Below are 17006 nucleotides of genomic sequence, written 5' to 3'. Positions count from 1 at the left end.
TTTGGTTTACCTAGTGAAGATTGACTCTGATATCATGTAAAGAACCTTAGATACATCACTTCAAAAGCTAGCTTTAAGGGTGAGAGTTCCCAAAACCTTATAAAAGCCATATTAATTACCCATCCAATCAATGTGAGACTATTTATCTCCAATCAAACAGAAATATCTTCAATTTGCTTCTTTTGGGTTCGAAAGTCGGCGAAGTGTGCTGCCATGTTGACATTCTCAGGATCTGAGGAAAAAGATGTTCATATTAATTTATTTTTTTTGAATGTTATAAAATTATTATCAGAAAAATCAAAACATTAAATTGTCTTACTTATTAAGATTTGGTTTAGAATATTTATTTATTAAATTTTTTTTAGAAGAAATTATTGATCTTATTTTAAACTCGAGTTTAAAATAAGATTCAATAAGTAAGACAATTTAATGTTTGGTTAACAATTTATAAACTATTTTAACTTCTAACCGAAACAATGGAATGATAGTTTTCAAATTGAATTAATATGATTGAAATGATTAATAAATTAAAATCCTTAGAGTTGAGTGAGATACTCTAGACATAAAACTAATAAGATTGATTTAACGGTGGATTTAGATAATTTGTATTAGATTATATGTTCAATTTCCATATAAAAAAAATCATAATAAATTACATGGTGGATAAAATGTTACATTCCATTTTACTTTGGTAGTAATGATTGCTTGTTTCCATCAAGGGATCGTTTGGTAAAGAAATAAATTTTAGATTTTCAGAAAATTGATATTGAGAATCTTAGGCTCTGTTTGATTGTGTTCTGGTTTTTTTGTTCTTAAAACTGTTTTGTAAAATAGTTATAGAAACTGTTATCAAAAAAAAAAAAAAAATAGTTATAGAAACAGTTGTTTTCTATATTTATTTATTTTTGAAAGTTAAAAATCAAAACAGAAAACAAAAACAACTCAGACATGTTCTCTAAATTTGATTTTAAAAACAAAAAAACAGTTATAGTTTTCAAAATATTTTTTATGAAACAGATCTTACCAAACGAGTTTTTTAATTTTTTTGTTCTGAAAACTAAAAAACTATTTTGTAGAACAGTATTCAAACAAAGTCTTAGTTACCCATATTTGGTACAAGAATTTTTTAAAATTTTATGGGAAAATAAGATTCCTAGAATTGAAATTATGAATAAAAATCTCATGAAATAATACCTTAAATTTTCAGCAGGTGAATTTTTTTTACATAATTTATAAAATATAAATAATCTTGATTTAATATTTTCATGACAGAAATACTATGTCTTGTTAAAACAAATTGGTAACTGCAAATTATATTAATTCTCTTTACAAGAATGCTTTTCGTTGAGATATTTTTCTTTCTGCAGATATTGTTATTCTTTGCACCAACATTAATGATCTTATTATATTCTTTCTTTCATTTGCGATGAGGAATGAATCAAGTTTTACTCAATTATTAAATTCCAATTCATGTTTATGGTCTGTTTAGTTCATTACTAAGATTTATGTAAAATCATATATAGGTTTCTTCTCACTACAACATTATTTTTGCTGCCAAATATTTATTTGGTTAGTGGTCATCAATTGTAATTGGATAATGTTTACAACACAGTTTTTATTTTTTTTTATAAAACAACTTTGTGAAATTGCCACCATGTTGAATTGTCAAATCATTTTGGAGCTTAGCGTTGGACTTTTAATAGCTCTCAACCGCTGAAATTTAGTATTAGATATTGGGGAAAGCAATTCTTATGACACATGAAAATTGAACTCTTCTGCTGTAGACTCATGGAAGTTTATGTTGAGTTTATTTTTATTTTTTAAATTTCTGAAGTGGTGGGAACGTTTGATCTTTGAGTCTGCAGGAAAATAATATTTTCTTCAATAACAAGAGAAAAGCAACGCCCTTAGATATTAACAAATGGAGCCCTAACTTAAAAAAAGGGTTTGAAAAATTAGTCTACATTTTTAAAAATTATTAACAATCAATTAAATATAAAATCAAAAAATTTGGGCCAATATTTCTGTGAATATTTTAGCCTATCAAATAATTTTTTAATAATATTTCTGAAAAATTTACTTTTCCAGTATATTATTTCAAAAAATATAAAAAAAAAGGAAAAAAAGTTTCCGATGTTATTTTAGACAACTTTGTCTAATGTTCATCGAAACGACGTCGTTTTGAGGTTGAAAAATTAAAAAATTAAAATGATAAAGACTATTATAACCCTGAAATAAATTAAAATTACAAAAATACCATGATTTTCGTCCCAAAACGACATCGTTTTGATGAACATTAGATAAAGTTATCTAAAGTAACTTTAGAAAAAACAAACCCAAAAAAAAATTACCAAACATTTCCTTAAGGGAGCGCATTTTTTATGCACCCGATGCAGGTGCTCCTCTCATTGGCAGGCTGACATATGAAAAAAAAATTCCCTCTCCTCCGTACACATATCACAAAAAATACATGATTTTAATTGATCTGAATCACTGAATAAGTGGTTGGCAAAAAGACGTTAAATATTTTCCCCTTTAAGAGAAATGCAACTCTTATATTGCTGCAAAAGAAACTTTCTCCTATTCACCCATAGAAAATTGTGTCACTTTTTTTATTATGTATACAAGAAATTCAAAGTCTATCTTACAAAATCTCCTTCCATTAATACCCTTGTAATTTTTTAACACATAATCGTTCGGGGCTATGATGCATGGACACTGACACGGGACACGAGATATGACACGACACGTTGACACGTTAATTTTAAAAAAATGTCATATTTCGACACGTTAGGATACGTTTTGATATTAAATAAAAATATTAATTTATAAAATATAATATAATTAATTAATATCTAATACATAGAAGTCATATATCCAATCAAATATTTAAATTTCATAACATAAATATAAATAAAAATATTTTTTTATACTTTGTTAATTTTTCATGTCAAATTTTATAATAGAAAAAAATTAATTTATAAATTATTTTTTTATATTTAGTTAATAAAATAAAATTAAGATTAAAAAAAACGTGTCCGAGCATGTACGAACGTTGACCGCGTGTCCAAAAAAATTGACTTCGTGTCGAAAAAACGTGTCGAAAAATTGACCGAGTATCTTTAAATGTTTACCGCGTGTCAGACGCATGTCCGAGTGGACACGCAAAATTTTGAAAATTTGTGCTTTCCAGGTTAGGGGCATCAAATTTATTTTACTTTTAATGGCTTTATTATTCTTGACGTTCGAATCTGATGCTTCAAAATGAAGGTCAATGTCTCCCAGTATAAAAAGAAACAAGAAAAACACCGCTACTGATATCAAAAAGATAAAGACAAACAGATATATAATATAAGGTTTTTGTTGGAGAGACGGAGAGTATATCTTATGTTAATATAAAAAATATGGATTCCATTACTAAAAATTAAAATAAAATAGTAACACAATTATCAAAGTGTCGAGGGTATAAAATAATAATCTCCAACATGAGACTATTATTTTCTTGTAATATATATATGTTTGTAAGCATAAACGAAGCCACATGATAAAAAGGTAAAATACAAACATTTCCTTTGATTTTATGCCAGCTTTTAATATTGACATATTAAATTGAATCTTACGTGTAACTCTCAAAAGATTTTCTAAATAACAATAAAATTATAACAAGTCCATTGAATAGGGAACAAGAACTAAAGTGTTTTTTTCAAAAAATTTATCCAAATGTCATGAGAATAGTATTTTTTTTTTTTTTTTTTGATAACATGAGAATAGTATTTTTTACCAGATTGCCATGAGATATAATTCGCTATAACTGGTATCAAACTTCGTCGCTTATAATTTCGTGACACGTGGCCACATTGTGTACCAAACTCGCTACCACTAGTAGCGAACTTCGTCTAGTCAGTTTTTTCTGCGAAAATATGCCTCATATCACAAAATTATTGGTGAACATAATTTACTATCAATCGTAACGAATTACGTCATGTGGTAGTCTCGTAAAAAATACTGTTCACTCGATATTTGGATAAATTTTTTAAAAAATAATGACAATTTTTTGGATGTTGCGTTGAATTGCAAATCAAATCAGATGGTTTGGTTTTACCCCTTTAACAATGTCATTCGCATTTCTAGAATATTCGAAGCATCATTGCTAATCAGCACATTGTACGTTTGACTTCCTGCAATTCTGTAATATTCTTACGAAAAAATATTAACTTAACAAGATATAGTATATTCTGACTAACGACAATTAGATGAACACATCAATATAAACATCGCTGAATAATGCGCGGAAATTTTCTTTAAATCATGAATAACAACCAGGTTCATTATTTTTTATTTTGGTTTGGGAGGAGAAAATGCAAAAGAGCTGGGCGTTTGATATAGGAGAATTTTTTTTTACCCCGAGATCTTGATTCCCTTTAAAATGGTGAGAATAACAATTTTTCGGAAAAATAATCAAAAAGTTGTTTGGTAGGCCAAAATTTACTGAAAATATTGGATCAATTTTCCCGTGTCAATGTTTGATTGATGATTTAATATTACTAGGAATGTGTAATAAATTTACAATAATACCCTCAATTTTGAATTTTTTACCGTTTATTTGTCCAGGTCTCTATCTCTCTCTTTCAATTGATTTTCAGAGTCGTTATTAGCTTGGGCGTCTACATTTCCTCTCGTCTGTTTCGCTCTTTCACCGGAACATAGTTATCCATCTCTCTCTGTCAACAATTGCTTTCGTTTGTAGTTGGCGTGTATGTTGTATGTATCTTCTACGAACCATAACGACATTCACAAAAACATTAACTACAGATCTGCTCGAAACTGAACGGTAAGTAGAGAAAATCAAAGAAAACTCATCAAAAATACATTCTGGTCGGCGGTAAGGTTTGCTTGCTATTCCCTGATAAGCTCAGACGACGTTATCCTCAAGAACAGCAACCCACGTTGTTCATCGGATTTGACACTGCCAGCTATAGCCTACGATGCAACAAGAGTAGAAGAGTAACAAAAATTATGTAAAATTTATCCAACAAACCAGATTCCTGAAAAACCACATAATTTGTGGTATTTGTTCATGGATTTTGGGTTACTAATTTGCACTACGGGCCGTATCTTGGAAAATTATCGAATCAAGGGAAATATTTTTTATTTTTTCTACCAAACATGGATTACTTACAATCCCTATTAAGCTTTTGCAGGATTCTCACAAAAACACTCCTACCAAACAGGCCCTAAAGGATAAACCGCTCTCTTTTCTAAGATGTGGATTTTTTTGGAGGATACAAAATGAAAAAGAAAGGAAAAAATATAATTACAACGTAGCCCCCACTAATTGCTTTTATTATTTGATTTATATGAGTACGGTAAATGTTGCATCACAAGCTTATCTTTACTCTAATTGACTATTATTTGATGAGTTTATCTTTATTTTAGTTGTTTAAAATTAATTATATTATTTTAGGAAAATATAAAGATTATGTTGCACAAAACTTCATATTTCATGCAATAGACACAATTATTGTGAGGCCACTAGTTTGTAAAAAGAAAAAAAAGGAGTCGATGGGTCAGTAGAACAATATATCTTTCATGCAACATGACAGATACAAAATCTAGTATTTTATTATAGTTATTTTAGGAGTGTTGTTTGTCTTAATTCAAATTAGAATTATTTTATATTTCACATATAGTCTGTCCTTTTTTAGTAGGGATATTATCAATTTTTTATATAATAAAGACATTTTGTACTTTTGAGAGACTAAATGATATATTCTACAACCACGGTGAGTCTATATTATAAGTTAGAAATCACGATGGTTTAAGTGATAATAGTTGTAATCACGATCATGAAACTAAAATTTTCCCTATATATTTAATCAATTATGAAAAATTAGGCATTACAAAACATTTTTTTCTCCTATTATACATACTATAGTGAGACAAGAATTAACCTGAGAATCGCAACCCCATCAAATTTAAATAGGACATGAATTTTTGACCATAAAACAACTAGAAATGATTGAATGCCTGAAAACATGTTGTTAAGGGTGTAAATGAGTTAGGCCGGCCTACAGGTCCTACAGCCTAGCCTATATTAGGTCAGGCTTGGCCTATTATAAATAGTAAAATAAAACAGGCTTATGCTTTTAAAAAAACCTATTTAAAAAATAGAACATAAGCTTTTTTATATATGTCGGCCATATAAGCTTACAGGCCGGCCTATATTATATTATTTATTTTAAATAAAATAAATAAAATTATTATTTTAATAATTTTTAATAATAAAGTAATATTATTTTAGTTATTCTTTTAATTGTTGAATGTTTAATAGGCTTAAACATGCTAACAAATTTAGGCCAAAGTTTTTATTTTTTAAATATAAGTCAGACCAGACTTGTAATTTGAGGTCTACACAAACTAACAAGCCAGGTCAGATCTAATATTTTTTATATAAGTCTGACCTAGCTAAAGTCTAGCCTAACCTAACCTATTTACATCTCTACTTGTTGCAATAGCATTTAGGCTAAATTACAAATTAGCCTCTTGTACTTTAGTTGTGTGTCAAAATACCCGCCTATACTTTCAATTAAAACAATTTACCTACTTGTACTTTAGAAAATCACCAATTAACCACGTCTGTTAAAATTCCATCCCATTCTGTTAATCCATCACGTGAGTAAAACTTCTATATTATAAAACTTCTTCTTCCCTCCAAAGCCAAAACGAGAAAAACGATTCATGTCCCTATTCTTTCTTCACCTTTCTCTGCAAAAAACTATTCTTGTTCCCATATTCTTTGCAACATAAAAATAGGTTTTCACTTCCCTTTGTTCCATTGTTCGTGCTTCACAGTTGTCGTCCTCTTTCTCATTGGTGTCTCCTCTGTTGTATTTGTTCTCACTTTGCAGTTATTGTCTATCCTCCACATATGCAACCTTGTAACATTGTCAAGCTAGTAAGTCTTTAATTTTTAATTTTTTTTAGAAACATGTAGGGTACAGTGTTGTGGTATATTTTTTTGTTAAATTTTATTTTTTATTTTCAGTTTATTTACATCTTCTCTGTTTTAATTTTTTTTTGTTGGATTTTGTCATGTTGATTAATTTTATATTTCGTTTTAAAGCTATGCCATCATCTAAACTCATTTCAGCTATGTTGATAAAGTGCCTTGTGAATGGCACTGGACGCATGTATTTATACCATGAGACCAATCCATAAGACAAAGCTTTAGTTTTGTTAATACTGTTTCAACATTGAGTTATAGATTCCTCTTCAGTAAAAAAAGCATCCTTATAATCGTTATTTACTTAATAAATGATATACATCACACAACTATAGTGAAGTAGTTTAGCAGCATTAGAGCATTAGTATTTAAATGAAGATATGTATTTTTGGTTTAATTTGTCTCTACCTTTTTAAGTCTTGAATGCCTCTAATATACATATAAAAGAAGCATAATCTTGTTACATTTCTAAATTTGTTTAATTATTTATACAGATGTCAAGTATGAGCACTGTAGTGGGAGAATCGTCAATGATTACAGAAGTTCCAATTGAAATTGAAGGTGCTCTGGTTGATGGTGAACCTGAAAAGTCCCCCATAATTTGTTTAGATGGATGTGACTTCCCTGATAGTGACGTTGAGTTGCCTGACTTATTTTTTGAGACTGGTATTAGATATATTGATGTTGAGGAGAATATTGGTGTTAATTATGTAGATAGTGATGAATTGAATAGCATAGATAGTTCTGAAGATGAAAGGGGTAAACCGAAATGGCCAGAGTTTAATGAGAAAATCGACATGCAAAGAAAAATTCATTTGGAGGTTGGGATGAAGTTTGCAAATTTTAAGGTTTATAGAAAAGCATTGCAAGAGTATTGTATTGAAAATGGGATCGATTTCTCTTACATTTACAATGAATCTAAGAGGATTACAGTAGAGTGTAAGAACAAATGTGGATGGAAGATACATGCTTCACCTACACAAGAGAGAGATGCATTCCAAATCAAGACATTCTATAAAAAAGATCACGATTGTGGTTGGGTTAGAAGCAACACTAAAGTAAGTGCATCATGGCTGTCTAGTAAGTACATGGACAACATTCGTGATCAACCAGATTGGAAAAACACCGCTTTTATCAATCAGGTACATAGAGATCATAATGTGCATGTGTCAAAGTCCAAAGCTTATAGAGCCAAAAGAATGGCCATTGATCGTATCGAGGGTACTAATTTGGAGCAATTTTCCAAAGTATGGAAATATTGTGCTGCAATTAGACAATTTAGTCCTGGTAGTACAACTATTGTCCAATCAGAGCACATGGTCTTCCAAAGGATGTATATCAGCCTTGATGTGTGCAAGAAGGGTTTTATAGATGCATGTAGGCCAATTATGTGTGTGGATGGTTGCTTCTTAAAAAGTCGTTTTGGGGGCAAATTATTATGTGCGGTTGGAAAATATGGAAATGAGAATATGTACCCTATTGCATTTGCAGTTGTCGAGGCTGAAACAAGAGATAGTTGGCAATGGTTCATGCAACTTCTCTTGAATGATATTGGCACTTTTGAAGAAAAGGGTTGGGTGATAATGTCTGATAGGCAAAAAGTAAGTTTTTAACATTTGACCTTTTTGTTATTTAAGCTCATATGTATAACACACTAACCCTTACTAAATTTCATTGATATTGTAGGGATTGAATGACGTGCTTAAAACATACAATTGTGAATATAGGTTCTGTGTTCGACATTTATATAACAATTTCAAATTGCAATACAAAGGAAAAAGTCTCAAAGATGAGTTATGGAATGCTGCACGATCCACTACTATACACGAGTTTGAGAAGCACATGAGAAATATTAAGACTCTTGACTCATCTGCTGAAAAATGGTTAAGAGATATTGAAGCATCATCATGGAGCAAGCATGCATTTAATCCACGAACTAGGTGTGATATATTGCAAAATAACATTGCTGAAACATTTAATTCGTTTATCTTGGAGGCAAGAGATAAACCAATCCTCACAATGTGTGAAACCATAAGAAGAATGCTAATGAAAAGATTCATTGCAAAGAAGGAAGGGATGAGACAATATACAGGTCCAATTTGTCCACGTATACAAACAAAGTTAGAAAAGGCCAAAAAGCAGTCAACAGAGTGGATCGTTTATTGGACTGGAGATGACAGATTCGAGGTAGAGAATGCATGGCAAACTCGAAGAGTAGTTCATCTTAGTGAGAAAAAATGTGATTGTAAGCAATGGGATCTTACTGGGATACCTTGTGCACATCCTGTGGCAAGTATATATAGGATACATTTGATTCCAGAAGACTTTGTGGATCCTTATTACTTTAAGGATACGTTCGAAAGGGCTTATGCTCATATTATTCACCCCATACCAAGTGAAGAACATTGGCCTGAAACAAACCAAACACCACTATTTCCACCAAAATATAAGAATGCGCCTGGGAGACCAAAGAAAGCTAGGAAAAAGGCTGCTGACGAGCCAATAAACCCTTACCGAGTTAGCAGAAAAGGTCAATCTCTTAAGTGTGGTAATTGTGGTGCATGGGGCCATAATGCTCGCAGTTGTAAAGGCGCGCTAAATTCTGACCGAAGAATAAGGAATAAAAAACAACCCCAAAGAAGAGGTGGGGGAACTAGTGGACCAAGTATACAGGTTATACAATTCTCATATATTTTTACAACTATTAATTTGTTTGCTTGCATTCCACTTGTTTTCTAATTAACTTTGTAAATTATCTTAGGTGAATGTGACAAATGGAAGCCAGTCAGTTCAATGAAGGCTTGGAGCACAAATGAAGTTCTCTAAAGACATTTTTTTTTCATATTCTGTAATGATTGAACAATCAATTGGAGGAAATGAGATACTATTAAAGGGTTTTCATTTGCTTGTTTCTTAAGATATTATTTTTTTGCATATTCTGTAATTGATGCTTTTCTGTCATGGTAAATTCTTCTATAGCCTGGAGCTGTCTTTTTTTTTTAAGAGCAACTTCTTGAAGCTGTCATAGTACCCTATGTTTCTATCTTTACAATCCTTCTTGTACCACTCAAGTTGGGCCATGTCTATTTTCACTAAATTCAATTTCTTGGATAGCTCAACTGTTTCCCTCTTCTGGAAAATGATAGTTTCCATCATTGTTACCATTTTATTGATAATGTTTTGATGTTGTTGCTACTGCCAAATCAGTTTTAGAAAAGAGATCAGGAAAATTTGGATTGACCAAATACTAGTCTAATTTCTAGTAAGGTTCACAATTAGTATAAAATTTATTTAAGAAATAAAACATATTCAGCTACCTGCATTTGTGGTGTGAATCCTAGCCCCCACAATTGCAAATGGATACTTGCATGCAGTGTATTAGAATAATTCATGTCTTTAGCCTGTACTGTAAAGTCCTAGCAAATTGCTTTATGATTGAGATTTTTAACTATATTTCCATAATCCAAAGACTGAAATTCTTGATTTTGATCATGGATAGAGCCCAATGCCACTAGTACTTCCAAAATAGAATCAGGGTTCTCAAAACAAGTAGAATTTTCTTCAGAACAAAAGAGAAATGTTCCAAAAGGCATGTAGGAACTGGTTTGAGAACTATAGTTTGTAACAAGGAGCCTTGGAAGTGGGTCTTTGTGCGACACAACATGTAGAAAGCAAGAATTCCAATTAGAACTACGTGATATGGCTTGTTGCAATCCCTTGTCACCAATAAGGGGTGAACCAAAGGTGATGCAGAGTGGGCGATTCTTTCCTAAACCAATGCTATTTAATAGTGATACAGTGAAGAGAGAAGCACCCTGAAGTTTGTAGATAGTAATCCCTAATAAAAGAACTTAAGGACAAAAACATTAACAATACAAGTGGTTAAAAAATATGAGTGAAGAAATGAACCTTTAAGTACAACTGCTTTCAAAATACAAACATACCAATATGCATATGTGAGACTTTAGGATGTCATCTCTTATATATATATCATCGGTTCATTCATTAGTTTAGCAAAGAAAATCCACAAGCACTAATCCATGCAGGACAATCAATCTGATTTGTCTCTCTTTGTCAAGGCCATTGCTTATAGTTTATCATGGAGTTCAAAGATACAATTTAGTATCCACATTACGGATTTTTCAGCTTGAAAATTTTCAAAAACGAAATCAGAGTGGGCTTAGAATAATGAAACGGGAAAGTATTAGATGTACCTCGGATTTCAACTGATCAAGCTTCTAATTGATAAATGCTTAAATAACTCTAGCAAGAGATAAAGGAAAGACTCATATTTAGTACATTTTCTTGTCCAAAGCCAGCATTACCTCTAGGGGATTCTGTTTACCTTGTGGGGTTGAGTAGAAGCCTTCAAGCAACTTCTAGGAAATCAATTGTTACCAATCCTTGTGCTGCATTAAATATAGGATCTGCTAATTCCCCACATTACAGAGCAACCAATATGGAAGTAATTGAGCTGATACTAGTAAATTTGGACAACTTCTACAAAGTTTTCGTATACTAGAAATTGCAGAAAACACTTCCAAGACAATTTTCTGGGTTGAACAAATGAGTATCACACTAATATAAACTACAAATTTTTCATATACAAAATAAAATGTTACAATCTGAAATCTTTCTCCACTAATTGTAGTCATCTTGAACCTTAAACCCTTTAAGGTCTCTCTTCCCAGAGGTCAGCCACTGTTGCTATAAGAACTGTGAATAAGTTCTCTAACAATTTAAATTTACATGGAATTGGAAGTGCCATGTACAATAGGAAAGCAATACCACAAATATATGGAATTAGAAGTGCCAATTTTCCTTTTGTGTTGCCAAATTGCATGATGTGCGTCCCTTTGATTTTATACATAAGTTAATTATAGTTTCAAACCTTTGTTTTTATAATTACAAACTTTTCCAGTACGCACACGACATCCCTTTTATAAGTGTTTGAACACCGTATATCGAAGCCTCTACGTTAAGAGTACCCACACACAAAGGTCTTATTCAGAAATTTCTCACAGGCACGTAGAAGAGAAAAGTATTTTATGGTTTGAGTTGAAAATTAGGAAAGCAATGACGCTGTTGAAGATTGATAAGTTTAGAGACATTGCCTTGTTTATTGTCTTCTTCGAAAACCCATATCATCAATATTGGGAGAAATGGATTGAGGATGAGGTGTGAAGGATGGATTAGGTCACGTGATATGCTAACGGAAGTGGATGGAATTTTAACGGATGTAGTTAATTGTTGAAAGTTGAAAGTACAAGCAGATAAATTGGTTTAATTGAAAGGGTATTTTAAAACACAACTAAAGTATAAGAGGGTAAATTGTAATTTAGCCTAGCATTTATTTGCAACTGAAGCTAAAATCTTGAATTGCTCATGGCCTTGGTGATGGGCTGCGCACAACAATGGGCTAAAGTTAAGTTGGTTTAGGAGGGGCCTAGTTCCAAACAGATAAAGCCGATAGCTTGGTGCGCATGGGCCTGGGCTAGACTAGATAAACAGTTGTATATATAAATAAATTTACAAAGTGTGTAGAAACACTTTTCCCTACATTTTATATGGATAAGTGAACAATTTAAGTCAACTATTATTTGAGGTATTTTAAATTTATGTAAAATTTAAAAATTATAAATTATAAAAGATTGAAAAATTATAAAAGATGTATGAATAATTATTCAGGTACAATTAAAAAAATATAAATTAAAAAGACAATTTTAAAATTATAAAGAAAATATGCTTACTTAATATAAAAGAATTTGAATTTAAAATTAAAAATAAGAAAATTTAAGAATGAATATATTATTCTTTAAAGGAGAGTAGTTTAAAAGACTTAGTATTTTTTGGGTAAACTAAAACCCTTCCAAATCCTAACACAAAGGAGGAAGAAGATGACACACACAATTTAAATCATTATATAATATATTAAGTAAATGATAAGATCATAATATAATATTGTAATAAAATTTATTTATATATGTATGTTGGGTAGGTTATATTTACAAATTTTTTATTTACAAACTTAACTATGCAGTTTGAGAAGTACACACTTAAGTATTTGTACTTACATATATAGTTGAGTTTGTAAACAGAAAATTTATAAATATAACCCTTTCCATGTATATTAGTTTGTGAAAATATGCAAAAAAAAAAAAAAAAAATCATTCAAAAAATCGGGAAGGATTTTTTTTAGTCATATAGAAAAAAATATATAAATTATGAATTTATTATTTTTTTTATGAAAAATACTTTTTTTTTTGAAAATATTTCAATCGATTCATCGCTTCGCTACTAGTCCAATTCGGGGTGGTCCAGGATTAATACTTTAAACCGTTATCAAATGTGGTATTGGGAAGGATCAAACACATGCTCTCACCCCACCTGCTCAGTTCTCATACGCCAACTGCACTACCATCGTTTGGTTAAAAAAAAAAACACTTCGATTCTATGATTTTTGAAGAAAATAAAAAGATGAAAGACTATGGAAATCCTAATTGATCAACATGGATATTTTAAAAAAAAAATTGTAATTGATTTGGTAGTTAAAATCTATTCTAAAAATAAAATGTAGAAGCATATCATAATTTTCCTAATAAATTACGGTAGTATGATATATTTGTTCCCTACGCTTTTTTTAATAATTTGCACCCCTATATTTGTTTTTTTCTTTTTAGTTACTTATCTCTCTTGTAATTTTTTTATTGCTCAAGGGAGAAAAATAGACATATTTTTTTTATTGGATGACAATAAGCACAGAGAAGATAAGTGATAAAAAAAAGTACATGGTGGGGGTTATTGTATTTTTCCCTAAATTTTAATGTAAAAATAAAATGTTAAAATGAATTAATTTGAGAAAATAAACAGCTGAAATTTAAGGAGAAAGACATAAAATTTAAACTTAAAGGGAAACATTTAAAATTAATCATTTCGAGAACATACTTGAAAGAAAACAGAGATTTTAACATAAAAACTTGTAACTAATTAATAAACAAATTTTTGAAATACGTTAAAAATTAAATGTTCAATTACAATTTTAGCCCTTCTATTATGTTCAATATGCCATTTTGGACTGTCAATAATATTTTGCTCGAATTTAATTTTTTAATTTTTACAAACTTACAATAAAATTATTTTTTTTTAGTTTTTTCACTACATGAAACCGCTAAATCTTATTTCCTACTCAAATATTTGGGGGATTTATTATGAATTTTTGGATGAAAATTTATTTGAATGATTCATGATGTAGCTGTATTGAAGTTAACAACTGTAAGATGACAATACAAGAACTGTAGCTGTATTGTTCAAAGAAAAAAAAAAGCTGCATTATTCTCATGTTGGATTATTATGGTAAAGTATAACATTGATAAATACAAATATAAAATAAGGATGAAATTGAAAAATAAATATGAGAATTCTAAAAAACTAGTATATATCTTAAAAAAAGTTTCACTCGAAAGCTTTTAACTTTTGTTTTTTTATTCATTATAACAAAAACATTTTTTTTATAATAAGAGATTTTGTAAAAAATATATTTATCTAAATTTTTGCTTATAAGAAAAATAGAAGTTAAAAATAAGATTTCTCAGAGAATGGATTGCCATTAGTAGGGTTTTTTTTTATATATATAAAAAGAAGGTTGAAATATTAGGTGAAACAAATGCGATAACGTATTGTACAATTTTATTCCGGTTTTATGTAAGTAAATGAATGAACATCTTGGGAAGAAAAGAGACAGAAGGAAAAAGGACAAAGAAATATTGCATTGTCAAAACAATGTTTCAGATTTGATTAAGACAAATGCGGGAACCGTTTGCACCCCCCCCCCCCCCCCCCCCCCCCCACACACACACACACACACAAAAAGAGAGAGAGAGAGAGAGAGAGAGAAAAAAGACAACGGCAACCGGGAATAATGTAGCTCTATTGAAGTTAATAACTTGAAGAATTGCATGAATGGTGTTAAGAGATATATAATTATTAACTTTGCATCATCTAATATCTTAATATTTTAAGGTGAAATGATTATTTATGTGGTATCAGATTTGGAGTTGGAGTGATCATTGCGTACCTTCTTTCCCACAAGCCAAAACTGAGGCAATATAAGTTCGACATGCAGTGTGATGATTGATTTTGTTGTTGTTTGACAGCTCATCGTTTGAATTGGATATAACCATTGTAATTGTCAAGATCTCACTTCAAACAGGAAGCAAATTTTATTAAACTCTAGCATGTCATAGAATAAGACCGTAATAAATGTTGAGTGACTTTCAACAAAATAGAGCTTTAATATTGAGTAATAAATGTTGAACAACAGAAATTCTTTAGCCTAACATACAATAACTCACTTAATCTATTCCGTTCTTAGGCTTAAACACGAGTTTCTCTACAAATTGTACAACAGAGAAATAGCGTATAATCTCAATGTCTTGCTTAAAAGACGATAAGACACATGAGAAAGCAGCAAATTAGAAAAATTGAAATTCTGTTCAAGAATTTGTCTGCCTGCATCTCTTGCCTTCTCAACCTAGGGCTATTACTTCCCATCATGTGATAAGAATTCGGGTAGGCGTATAAATTTTCTGAGTTGCCAAAAACTCTTGTACAAAACATCTCTCCAAACATCCGAACCACAAGATTGGGGAATCCTGGTGCCATGGTGGCACCACGATTGAGCATTTGTGATGTGTCATCCTCATCTTGGTATAGAGAAGGGTTGAAATGTTGACTCTGATAAGGATTTCGATATGGAAGTTGCTGAACACTTTGAGATGATGTTGCCAACAGAGATTGAGCACCTGAAGCAGTTGGTCTTGGTGGTATAAAAGTATCTCTATAAGCTGGGGAATGGCCTCGGCCATAAAGAGGAACCATAGTGGTGTGGGATATATCATCCTTGCAAACAGGGCATTGAGGGTGTTCATCCGGTGCAAGAGAATCAACACTTTGATGATGGAGCCACTTGTAGATGCAAGGCCAACAATAAAGATGGCCACAGAGGGTCACTACTGGTTCACGTGCAGGGTCTTTGCAGATGTTGCAATCAAAACAACCATTGTAATTTTCTGTCTCAGTCACAGCCTTTGGGATGGTTTTCCAATCCTCGGAATAGTTGTAAAGAACCTTGGGATACACCACCCCAAAAGCTAGCTCAAAGGGTGGGAGTGCCCAAGGCCTTATAACCTCCACATTAGTTGCACATACAACCAATGTGAGACTATATATCTCAACACGCTCCCTCACACGAGAGCCCTTTGGGCTTGAACCGTGGAAATTGCACAGACCCATTTTTTGTTTACCTTTTGTGCTTTTTTTTTTTTTTAATTCCACTTTAAAGCGGGGGACGGTGAGGCTCTGATACCATGTAAAGAACCTTGGGATACACCACCCCAAAAGCTAGCTCAAAGGGTGGGAGTGCCCAAGGCCTTATAACCTCCACATTAGTTGCACATAGAACCAATGTGGGACTATATATCTCAACACGCCCCCTCACACGAGAGCCCTTTGGGCTTGAACCGTGGAAATTGCACAGGCCCATTTTTTGTTTACCTTTTGTGCTTTTTTTTTTTTTAATTCCACTTTAAAGCGGGGGACGGTGAGGCTCTGATACCATGTAAAGAACCTTGGGATACACCACCCCAAAAGCTGGCTCAAAGGGTGGGAGTGCCCAAGGCCTTATAACCTCCACATTAGTTGCACATACAACCAATGTGAGACTATATATCTCAACACGCTCCCTCACACGAGAGCCCTTTGGGCTTGAACCGTGGAAATTGCACAGGCCCATTTTTTGTTTACCTTTTGTGCTTCTTTTTTTTTTTTTTTAATTCCACTTTAAAGCGGGGGACGGTGAGGCTCTGATACCATGTAAAGAACCTTGGGATACACCACCCCAAAAGTTGGCTCAAAGGGTGGGAGTGCCCTTATAACCTCCACATTAATTGCACATACAACCAATGTGGGACTATATATCTCAACAATAGTAGTGCTCAAAGGCCAT

At 31.6% G+C, this 17006-nt stretch overlaps 2 protein-coding genes across 2 annotated transcripts; one reads left to right on the top strand and one right to left on the bottom strand.

Moving 5' to 3' along the window:
* Positions 1 to 7497: 7497 nt before the first annotated feature.
* LOC133289228 (uncharacterized) lies at positions 7498 to 9800 on the top strand. The gene is made up of 3 exons (XM_061487127.1): positions 7498 to 8604; positions 8690 to 9676; positions 9765 to 9800. The coding sequence occupies exons 1-3, from the start codon at positions 7498 to 7500 to the stop codon at positions 9798 to 9800; spliced, it is 2130 nt and encodes a 709-aa protein (XP_061343111.1).
* A 5639-nt stretch (positions 9801 to 15439) lies between these two features.
* Positions 15440 to 17006, bottom strand: LOC133289230 (E3 ubiquitin-protein ligase RMA1H1-like). The gene is made up of 2 exons (XM_061487129.1): positions 16991 to 17006; positions 15440 to 16119 (listed from the first exon to the last, which is right to left on the bottom strand). Exons 1-2 carry the CDS (start codon positions 17004 to 17006, stop codon positions 15440 to 15442), a joined length of 696 nt encoding a protein of 231 aa, XP_061343113.1.

Source organism: Gastrolobium bilobum, unplaced genomic scaffold, assembly GCF_033153095.1.
Source record: "Gastrolobium bilobum isolate Gb01-03AN ecotype WA unplaced genomic scaffold, APGP_CSIRO_Gbil_v1 utg45761, whole genome shotgun sequence".
NCBI lineage: Eukaryota > Viridiplantae > Streptophyta > Magnoliopsida > Fabales > Fabaceae > Gastrolobium > Gastrolobium bilobum.
Note: the sequence above shows the minus strand (reverse complement) of the source record. Positions and strands in the feature narration are given on the sequence as shown.